At 39.9% G+C, this 11,988-nt stretch overlaps 1 protein-coding gene across 10 annotated transcripts in view; it reads left to right on the top strand.

Annotated features, from left to right (window-relative positions):
- The window catches only part of si:dkey-178k16.1 (band 4.1-like protein 1), a 36,785-nt gene that overhangs the window by 3,808 nt on the left and 20,989 nt on the right, over nucleotides 1-11,988 (top strand). For all 10 annotated transcript variants that reach the window (XM_034877818.1, XM_034877817.1, XM_034877816.1 and 7 more), the window contains exons 2-3: nucleotides 7,856-7,944; nucleotides 8,249-8,398. In XM_034877818.1, the coding sequence (XP_034733709.1) occupies nucleotides 7,873-7,944; nucleotides 8,249-8,398 (222 nt within the window). In that variant the 5' untranslated portion in view covers nucleotides 7,856-7,872. The remainder of the gene's footprint in view (nucleotides 1-7,855; nucleotides 7,945-8,248; nucleotides 8,399-11,988) is intronic.

The raw sequence follows: 11,988 nt of genomic DNA, 5'->3' as shown, positions 1-11,988 counted from the left end.
AAGATTACTTTGTGGTGTAGAATGGAGGAGGTTGTCTCTTTCACTCGTGTAAACTGATTCATATTTAAGATATTCATCTCATAAATCAAATGATGCATTCTGAAGGCTCATTTTGAGAGATTTCACTGCCTGATTTGTTTTAATCAGAGAGGATTGACTTTACCATGCCCCCCCCCCCCAATAATTTTGATATGCACATTTGCCACCTTATCCAACTCCAAGTGACAATGAAACAGAGACATAGATCAGTTTGCAATCATATGATCTATCTTTTAATATTAGCTTAAAAAGGAAGCTTTGTACTGCTGAAGTGTAGAACTACTGTGTACTAACATCTGTAATATCCCCTGCTGTATAGTGTAGACAATTCCTGTGAGAGAGTGCTTGTACTATGTCGACAAAGGTAGCTTCCTATGGGCTTGCTTTCTCTTTGGGAGGATGAACTTGCAGCCTCATTGGTTCACTAGACGTATCATTTATCTTTGTTGTGGTGTGACATGATTTGCAGCAGACGTAACAGTCGTGCTTTGCAATCTGCTCCCAAGACTGCGGAGCACTGAAGGTTTGGAGAATGTGTGCATGTGGTTTCCCTTGAACAAGGACATCTCGCCACTCCCACTTCCCCAACCCCCACAGTCTTGTACCTGGTTTCCCAGAGCCAGTCTCTGCCCAGGAAGGATTAATGAACTGGCTATATTCCATTAGAAGGGACGCACGGGTTATACAGCTGAGATGTGGAGGCATGATAAAACTGCAAGGCTCATTGAGAAAGGTTGATTGGCTCGGGGTGGGAGGCTTCTGTGCATGTCAGTGGACATACGGTATTCAACATTATGTATACAGCTCATGTAATACTATGTGGCAGGGCATTCTATTGCCTTTTAGCAGCAGTAGCTGCTTCAGATATTACCAGTGTAAAAATGTTTGGCGTTTCACACTAGTAGTTGTGGTAAACATGACAGTCTTGGTATACATTGTGCTTATTAAACACTAAATGTAAAGTGTTGTATTAGAAATGCTAGTAATTTGAACAGTAAGAACAGCGTACAATATTATATTGAGTCTACAGCAATGCTACCAACTCTGCGTGGCTGTACTGTAACGTTTAACGGATAAAATGTTCAACATCTCAGTGTAGCCTGTTAGCATGCTAACATTAGTCCTGAACATAAAGTACAGATGAAGCTGATGGTAATGTCATTAGTGTTGCAAGTATAGGTCATAAAAGGTATTGGTCAAATTTAAATTCAGACCTGGTGGTCGCGCTAATGTAGATTAAAAAATCAAGGGATCATCAACGTTTTTAGGATACGACCTCTGGGCACTGTGGATGTTTGTAAGAAATTTCATGGCAATCCATTCAGTAGTTGTCAAGACATTTCACTGAAAAAAAGACAAAAAGCCAATGTCATAGTTGTGTTAGTGGAAACGTCAGGGGATAACCAAAATCAGCTAAATGTATCCTTACCGGGAACATGACTGTCCGAGAAAAATGCCATGATAATGCCTCCAATAGTTCAGTAGATATTTCAGTATGGACCAAAGTGGTGGACCACAACCAACCAGTATTGCAATCCAGGAGGGAATTAACCTCCAGAAAGTGCCAGTAATCCATTAGAGTGACCAAGCTGTCAGTTAAATGCTTGGAAAACTACAAGGATACTTTGACACTTGGCACAAAATAAGGAGACTTAGATCCATACTTGCAGTCAATGGGAATTACCTCTTCAAACGTCCTGAAAAAGACAGATGGTTGGTTGAAGCAAACTGTCTTTCTTTCTGACCGAATGTAATATCTCTTTGAATCTCCAAATCAATGAATAGTCTAATTAACAGGAGTACAGTTTAGGGGAATGCTTTGCTCATTTATGTGACTTATGTAGTCTGAAAAGACCTTCTGGCAAAGGAAGAACACTGCCTGGGTATCACAGTAAGAACATTTATCTGTGTGCTCCTCTCTGCAGCAGATGACCCATAATTTATTTTTCTGTATTACTGCTACTACTACTGCTACTATCACTACTTTGTCTTTGTAACCCATTAACTACCAATTGCTCCTCATTCATTCCTCATTCATTAATACAGAAACTTCCATTCTGTTTACCAGTAACAAAACATTAGTGCTGAATCACAGTTGATCTAAAAGCTGTAAAATTGAGCAATCAGCAGCTTCCACAGTGAGGGGGAGGTAGCGCCTTCATTGTGCTGATGAGAGCTTGAAAACCTGAAAAATGTTGATGTGTTTTTAAAATCATAGTGGGTTATTATTTAAAAAGGGTTTCCCACCTACATTTAGGCAGGGTTAGAATGGAGATTACCTGTATTTAGTTTATGTTTAAAACTACTGTGAAATATGTATTCCAAAACATATTTCTTGCAAAGCTTTGATATTGCAACCACAAGAGGTGCTGTGCCACGGTAAACCAAATTCTTTTCTCCAATAAACTCTGGAGGTAAACATTTGACACTGTTAGCACATGCACAATTTCCTAACAGCAAACAATACAGAAGAATCCACACGCTTTGTTTCCTCTGCTCTGCTGTGACATATATTTGAGATGCGATATTTGACAGATTTCTCCTGCCCAACTGCTGATGAAGAATGGGCCTGTGGGCAACTTGCTCCCGCCCTAAGAAGCATCAATTTTCGAGGCCTCTAAATTGACTCTTTGTTTGAGAGACCGCATGAAGACAAATGGGAACAGGCTGGCTGAGGTAAGTGGTGCATCATGGGCATCGTTCTGTCCTAGATGATCAGCCATCATGCCTGTTACTATCTAGCAATTTATCTGAGCTGCCCCGCTGCAGACAATGAGTGATTGGGGCATTGCATTGTTGGCTTTTTGCTTCCTTTTGTTGACGTTTTGCAGTTTGAGACTTCTTTCCTCTTCAGTGAGTGCAGTTTCAAAATCTTGCTTTGGCTCTAGGCTTACATCAGGACAGCTGCGTTGCTTAGTAATGATTACTGTGTTTCTGGACTGACTCTAAAATGTAGAGCGCAGAGGAGGTCATCTCCAGAGTTAGACTGACATGGCCAGGCTGATAGAGTCCCAAGATAGGGACGTCTGTGTACATGTATTTGATACAATGTCAAATAGGCTGAATCAGCTGAAGAACTAGGCTGAATCGTGCATATGGGTCTTATCTTAAAAGATTTTAAGTGATCAGTAAGACAGCTTATCATTATGATGCCTTCTGTGTTTTGTAACACACTTGACTAGGCAACACTTCTTATGGAAACTCAATTCAATTCAATTTGATACAATCTGTTCTTGACAGTCAGAGATACTGTACACCATAGACATTATCCACAAAGACAATACATCTTTGAATCAAAGTCTGATGTGGTGAAAAGTGTTTGAAGTGTGGAGTCAGAAATACAAGTTTACAGACATCTCATCTTTGTTGGACCATCTGTACGTTTTATGTTGTGACAGACAGCCAGGGAGTGTAAATGAGTCATGGCTCCCTCCCATTATGAATGAGTTGCAGGGTTTCTGCAGGTAAGCTTGCTAAATGTTGTTGGATCTTGTGTGCCACCAGCAGCTATGATGATCAGGTCAAGACATCTCTTTTTTTAATGGGGCTCAGTGGGTGTTGGACTTTCATTCTGCAAGTTAAAGTTACACATAGTAAGACGTAAAGGCTAATCCAGAAGTTTCCATTAAAAGCCTTCAGAATTAAATATTAAATAAAAGTTAATTATTCTCATTCATTTTCTGGCAGAGCATGCTGTACTGAATGTTTTGGAAATAATTTATGTTGTGAACATTTGCAAAGCTTATCTTTTTTTTAAAGAATTATTTAGAGATGATTCACCTCAATGGTGACTTGTAAGGTAAATTACAGTATAACAATACTTTGAGCTTAAGACTAAAAGGATCAACACCTGTCAAGATAAAAGATGCTTTAAAAACACTATTTATTGCACGACTATTGCAGTTGATTGCATTATATATTGCAGGTGTTCATGTCAGTGTCTGCACCATCCTGCACAATTGAATTGAAGGGGATTTAACATTGAATAATTTAAGATTATCATGATGTTGTTGTCATGATGTTTTTTGGGAGGGTCAAGGTGCTCCCTAATGCAAACGGGTCATGATGTAGCTCCTAACGTGGAGTGGTTGAAACACCTGACCTTTTTTTGAAATCTTAAAGCTGCTAAAAACCATTATTTTTTTGTATTAGCAATGGCTTTAATGACTCTGTGAGGTAAAAAGGATCACTCATGTTGAGTAACCCATACAGAAAGGACTCTGCAGCTCCTTTAATTTCTACAGTCTTTCAGCTCATTGTTCTAATTTTCCAGTCTGCAAATTTACTTGGACAAGGAGAACTGTGTGGGTTGATCTGATTTGACTGACAACGGCATCTCCTTGGCAACCTGAGCGAAGAATACCACAGCAACTGCCATTACATTTGTTATTCTGATTCTTTTGTTGCTCATTTCTGATTGGTGCATGCACATTTGTGACATCACCTCTTTCCAACAGTGCCCCGCTCACTTTGAGCGAGTGAGAAGAGCACAGACAAAAATGATGTGAAATAACCATATTTTGTCATTATAATTATTTTAGTTAAAGAGGTTCTCAGGGCCTTTACGTGTTAAGTAGTGTTCATTTAACAGTGTGAATAAACAATGAGAAGAGGTTGCAAAGCTTACCCTGTTTTTCTATCAATGTTACCCTGACTTCTGTCTCTGGATGGCTTATACAATTGCCATCGTTTGTAGTTTTGGACTGCTGTGACCTTTTAGTTAGTTGTAAGTGCAATTGGTTTTCATCAGGACAGAACCACATTTAAATTTAACACACACAAACCAGACGCACGCATGCACGCACACACACACACACACACACACACACACACACACACACAAGTACACCACAGTGCACACACAGTGACCGTACGAACACCAACCTGATTATTCTGGGGGGTTGAAACTCAAAGGTTTAGAACCACTGATTTAAATAACCATCATAATATTAATACTTTCCCAAATCTAGTCCAACAATGTTTTAATTTGGGCCAGACACTTCTGAAGTATAAATAAAATGTATTTCTGTCTTATTTAAGTAAAGATAAGCAAACTTATGTAATGCAACTATTTTTGGAGGCCTTCAATCCTGCACATTGTTTTCAGAGCATCACCTATCCTGATGCTGTCATACTCAACAAAGACTTTCCTTGATGTTTGCTCTTTGAGGCTCAAAACCCCAAAGGCCCCGGAGGATTTTGTGGAGAAGGACCTTTTAATGGAAGTCTGTTTGAAGAATGTGACTGTTACAGGAATGTTAAGTCTAAGCAGCAGCAGCAGCACCTCACACTGCTCAGTCTCCATCATCTCCCTCGCACAGATGATTAGGTGTGCCGAGACCAGAACTGATGTGGAGCAGGAGCGATTGAAACACAAAGTGACCCAAATGAAAGAATTGATTGGCCTCGCGATCATGATGTGTGTGTGAAACGAGCGCCCTAAGTTTCTGACACTGATCTATTAGAATTCTTCTCAAGTTTGTTTGAGATTTACTGATTCATTTTTCTGACAGCTGCTTCATAGGGGGATGACATTCACACTGAGTGGAGGTATTGTAGTGGGCAGATCTGATTTGCTCAGGTGAACTATTGTTCAGGAGAACTGGTATTTAGCAGAGAAATTAGTACAGGTTAGAGATGGATGTCAAAGTAAAAGAATGGATTCTGAATTTGAATCATCTTTATTGCTTTCTACAGTGTATGAAATGTAGAAAAGGGTGTCCAAACAAGGTTTTTGTTTCCTCTGGGGGCACTGGATATAAGGAAGTGTAATACTGATTGTATGCACCGGAACTGTGGCCACTTTGTAAAAAGCTGTTCTTGTCATTTGATTGTTCTCTGCAGAAAACAATTAAACCTTTTCACCAAATACCTAAACCTTTAATTTAAATCTTGCTTTAGTTTTACCACTTAAATGTACTGTAAATACTAAAAATGTAATTGGTGCACATAATAAACAGTCATTATGAGGATAACTTTTGAAATCAATTATGTCATTATTTATTAATGAGATTAATCAAACAACCCGCAGGCCCTTCAGAGTTGTGGAGGAACAATGCACTGTGTGAGTTTGACATCTGCAGCCTTCCTAGCGCCAGACTGCTCTCCTGTTTGATCTGGCTTCATTATGCAGAGGGAGGCTGACCTATCATGAAAGCTGAGACATGCTGTGTTCCGGCCTCCCAAATTATAAACACAGAGATGTACTCAGGCAGCTAGTTGAAAGAAAAGTTGGTAATTAGAGGCTTTTCTATGGGGAAAAAGTATCATATCTTTTCCTGGTTTACAAACAACTCACTGGCTTTTACTCGACCAAATTAAGCTTCTGTTTTGCTCCTCCCTAATGGCAGTTTCCCCTGCAAGCTTTGTACTTTATCAGAGCTTCCAATGTCTCATTCTCACTAATCCTTTCCTCTCATTAACCTCTTGCCTTATTTTATGCTGTTTTCCAATTTTTTTTTACACCAGGCTTCAAGGTTTTTATTACAAACATCTTCCCAGTGTGTGATATTTTTGTTTTTTTTAATTTTTTTTCCCATGTTCAAATCAACATTTTTTAAGGGAACTTTACTATTCGATGACAGTTTGCTTTGAATAGAAAAAACACTTTTTTGAAGCTGTTTTACTCCTTAATGAAGTAAGTTTAACCCATATCACACATTCCTTTGGCTAACACATTTCCAAGAGTTACTTAAGAAGAAATTGTTACATTTAAAATTAGTTTGTATTTCTTGCGTATATCCATTTTACTTGACTCCGAAAAATGAGGATATTTTAAGAAAATCATTATACTTGAGGAAAGCAACAACCTCATTATTTGGCAATTACCACCCTATTTTTGGATGGGGAAAAAGAGGCACATGCATGAATCTCTGCACCATCACTATCTCATCATAATCCAGTTTATCTCAAAAAACACAATTAAACACTGTAATTCCAAAGAACATGTGTCATGTTGTCTTGAAAAAAAGGTTAACTGACATAAGTAATGTTAAACTCTCTGAACCGTGCTGCCTTTTCAAACTAAAGCTGCACATTGACTCTGGGTTTTTTCTCAGATCATTTGTTTCACTTAGCTGTGCTACATAATCTGAGTTCGAGCTTGATTGTAGCAGTGGCCACCTTCAAATGACTCATCTGTCTCCGGCTCATCTTGATATTGTATCAGCCTTGTTGTTTGTCTCACTCTCCAGCCCCTCTCTTTTCCTTAGCCTTGTGTCTCTCTCCTCATAACCTCTGCCTGTTGTACTTTGTCCTTCTTTCTGTCTCATCCTTTGATTGTTGTCACATTTCCAATGCCCCACTCCTCCTCTTTTCTCTCTCTCATTCCCGGTGTGTCTGGTGCCTTGTGCCGTGCCGCAGGGCTCTCTGACTGATGTAATTTATGCTATCTACTTTGCTAGTGTGAGGGGAGAGCGTCCTGAAGCCAGCACTCTTCATGCAGAGTGCTCCCGTGGGAGGCGGCGAGCCAGCTCTGACTGAGCTTAGCTACGCTCTTTCTTTCTTTTCACCATCTCTTCCTAATGCACAATGCAATGGCCATGCATTTGAAGGAGACACTCAATTTACATGGTAGTACCGGGTAATTACGGATACCACAAAGCAGCTGCAATGACAAAATGCATGTGATGTCACAACAGGTATCTGTTCTGCGGCCATTCATTAGATTTTGTATACTGTGTACACATGACAAATTCTTTTGTTCACATCTTATGAGTCCATTAGAAATCCATATTTAGCTTGGACTTTCAGCAATTTTTTTTTTTTTTAGCAGGAAAATAGTTGATGTTGACTAAATGTTTGTGTGTGGTTGCAGGACTGCAGTCCATTTCTATGACAACAGAGACGGCTTTGGCTGGGGAATTGAAGAACGCAATGGAGGGTGACGCCATGAGAACCAATCAGGTGGGCACTATGGAACACACAGCAGCTGTAAATCATTTTACTCAGGCCTCTCAATCACTCAAGGGCCTTCCGGCATGTTTGTTATGCAAGGCAGCTAACCCGCTTTGCCTGTGCCAGCAACATCTTAGAGCAGCAGCTCACACTGCATCATGCATTTGATGATTGCCTCACATGATCAAAGATTTTGAATCGAAATCACTTTGAAAGAAAAGTACAAAATGCCCCTTGAGATGCAGAATTAAAATATGTACATAAAAAAGACAAAGTACGGTGATTTGAAGAGGAAGGATTTTCTCTCTCCCAGGTTCTTGAGGACCAGGGGGACATGGATGATAGTTCAGAGAAGACCCCCAGCAAAGCCTCCAAATCCCCCCAGAAATGCAGCAAGCGGCCCAAGACCGTCCCTGTCAAAATCACTCTACTTGATGGCTCGGACTATGAGGCTGGAGTCGAGGTATGTTACCCACGTCTTCGTGGATGGAGAAAACGTCTGATCAATCCATGTGAAACAAATGCCTATAATTATGTGTTTTGAAGATTATTACAACACAGGTCTTATATTCATAATTTTTATATAATTGTTATCAGTAATTCATTTTAACTTTGACTTACAATACTTGCTGTACTTGTGTAAGGACACAAGGCTTTTTATTTTATTAGATAGTGGTAGATAGACAGGAAAGGGAGAGAAAGGGGATGACACAAAGCGAAGGGCTAAAGGTTGGATTCATACCTGGGCCTCTGCCATGGACTCAGCCTACATGGGGCTCACATTCTACCAGGTGAGCTAGAGGTCGCCCTGCAAATGTTCATGTTGACGCATCCAGATTTGAACATTTTCATTAAATTGTGGATTTAAATGAGCGTTAATTCATTTCTTTTTGCAAATCTTAAGGAAATTCACTTACACTTAGCTACTTTTACATCCAGATTGAACAGTTCACATAATCTAGTCAAACTGTAACCCTGGTCTGTATACTACTTCAGGGTCCTGTTTATCTCTGGATAAACCCAGATCTGATCATTAAAGTACAGTAGTTGTGGGAATAATACAAGATGGTGGGAAATGTTCTTTAAAAACCTGTAAGATGGGGAAAAATATCTGGATTCAATTTTGGAAACATCCAGAAAGATAATAGGAAAAAATGATTTGAAAATGTTTTGATAAGTTTATCTGTTTCTCCTTGCTAAAATGCACACAGGCTTAAATATTATATCTGGCTGTGCAGGGCGACCATCATTTTAAGAAGCTGGTATACGTCTCCCTCATTTCAACCGAGTCCTTGACTCAGCACACTACACCATGGTACACCTCAGTGGGATTTAGTCTCCCTTGGTAAAACATGCTACTCAGTCAGGAAATGCTGCTCTGTTACTATTCTCACTGCGAGGGGGAGTTACGGGTGGAGTGAGGTACCACAAGCTCTGCATTGTGGGGGATGAAATACCCAGTTGAGCAATCCGGCCCCCGTGAATCATGACTCCGTAGCCTTTTGTGTTTGTAAACAGACAGACGTAGCTCTTGGTCTATTTAAATTTCACAGTAGCTCACACGCTTATGACTGAGGTAAAGCAAGGTGTGTCAAAGTGTGTGTTTCACACCAAAGGAAAACCCTGGCCAGGACTTACAGAGCTGCCGTGAATCACATTAAAGGCAGTGTTGAAACCCCATTGGCGTCTAATCAAGGGAATGATGTTGTTGGCTCCAACCTCACTTATGTCCCTTTATTCCTTTTATGGCTTACTGTCTCTCACGTGCTTTCACACATTTTACTGACGAAAGGAGAAATATGTCAGGAGTCCTGACCGTGGCATCACACACACGTTCTCCTTCAACTCAAACCCTAACTCCCTCTGTCTTGGTTAAGTCTATGCAAACACACATGCACACACACAGTTCTTAATGTCACCTGGGCAGTGGCACTATAGTATTGGGATTTGACAGGAAATCCATACAGTTGACAGATGAGTGCTCTTTGGTTTTACTGGGGAGAAAATAGAATGGGAGAAGGAAAGCGGAGGCGGAAAAGATGAAGAGAGTGAGGGAGGTGTAGATAAAGGAGTGCCTGCTTGGGTAATTTAGTATATTATGTGAGTATGTATATCACTGTGTGTGCAATGAAAAAGGGCCAACAGGGACACAATGCTATATTCAGTGAAATCATTGCTTTAATGACAGTCATTATGGCCACTGAGAGAATATTCCCTGATGATAAAAACACAGAGAAGCAGCCTGAGCCTCCTATTGATGTTTAGTTCACATTATAGATATTGGTTGATCTCTCTGCATGTGTATTGTCCTTACCTTAAACCCATATGATTAAGGAAAGAACCCGCTTACAGTATGCCATTACACAGCCTTTAAGTTCAAGTACCTTACCAAATACCTTTTCCCAAAAATCATTGAAACATCTGGCTTTTTAAATAACATCTTGATCTTTAACTTAAACTTTGGCTGAATGGATTTTCTAACCCTTGAAATGCAAATATTCATTTCCACGGTTCATTCTTTTCCGCTGGTTAACCACATGGTCATGTGAATTACCTCTTTATTAGAGAGAGAGGGCTGTTTGGGGTCTGCAAAGTATTCTGTGCCACTGATATTTCAAAGCTCAGTTGCTGATGCTGACCGGCTACGCTATTTAAGGAGTGCCTTTTATTGCTGCAGTTATTTTTTTGTTATTTCTATCACATTTATCCTCAGTTTATCCTTTACTGGCACTGTGGAAATGTGCTTTTGTTTTGAATAAGTAGGCTGAATTGTAATACAAACCTTTAATATCTCAGCTCCGTGAATGTGAGGTTCATGTGATCATGTGGTTAACGAGTTAAATCCAAATAAAAGATTCATGACACTGGGACCAAGCTCGGCCTCCTTAAAGAATGATAACATCAGCTTTTCTGCAGGATTTTCTGCCATGTTTTCATACAGCATCGCTTTCTCTGTGGGTACAGCCAGATGCATACCTGAGCCTCTGAAGGTTTAAGTGAGTTCAGTTTCTTGCTAAAGGAACTTGAATTTATCCTATATACTTGCTAACACTGGAACCCAGCCTGTCTGGTTGAAGGGCAGCCTGTCTTCTACACTGGAGGTTTTGGTTTTATTTGCTCTGGCAGATACATCTTGTCCTTTTCAGGCTTTTTTTTCCAGTCAACCAGATCCTGTTTGGGTCAGTCACAAATGATTATCTCATATTATATATATGGTACGGGTTTTAGATGATGACTGACAACTTGTGGACTGTGGATCCTTCACGCTTTACACAAAATACGTGACGACAAAATGTTTTGCTTGTGCAACCTCGTGCCGGGAACGTAATATTATTTTTTTTCCGAGGATGACGAAGGCATGACCCGCCCCACTACCCTACGACAGATCATTACTCTTATATTCTTACCCTAACCAATCTTACTCTTCATGCCTAGACCTATGGAGTTCTAGCCAATCACAAGTAGAGCTGAGTGGGTCATGACTGTTTGTCATGAAAACTACCAAGATGACTGCTGCTAATGTGGGCTGTTGAATTACTATTTCCAAATTTTAATGGAAAAAATGGCAATAGTCTTTCACAGACACATTCCGTTCCTGATTGGTTGTGGGTCTATCTAATGGTTGTACATCCAGAGGCATTTAGGTCCACAGCCGTTGATAATGCCACTCAGACTAACTCGCATTTGCATTATGGTCTGGTGAGGTGAGACACATCTATTTTACACATGAAGCTCAGTTTACTCATCATGAGAATTAATGCAAAGCCTGTGAAAAAACTTGAAAGAAGTCTTTGTGGCTCTGGAGGGAGCGTTCTGCAGTCTAAAAAATAACCCTGTGACCTCATCAGCGTTATTGTTTTGTTCACTTCACATTACAATTTAAGTGATGTATCTAAGAAAAATGTTTTGCTGTAACATATCATAACGATTGTTACACTGACTCAGGCTAACTTTACCACTTTAACAGTTTCTTTTATTATTTGATTCCACAGTGCTATCCTTGTGCTTGCATTAGTCAAAGTGACTGAGTTTGTTAGATTTCATTTCGACCCC

Source organism: Etheostoma cragini, chromosome 7 (assembly GCF_013103735.1).
Source record: "Etheostoma cragini isolate CJK2018 chromosome 7, CSU_Ecrag_1.0, whole genome shotgun sequence".
In the NCBI taxonomy this organism is placed as follows: Eukaryota; Metazoa; Chordata; class Actinopteri; order Perciformes; family Percidae; genus Etheostoma; species Etheostoma cragini.
This window is presented reverse-complemented; position numbering and strand designations above follow the sequence as displayed.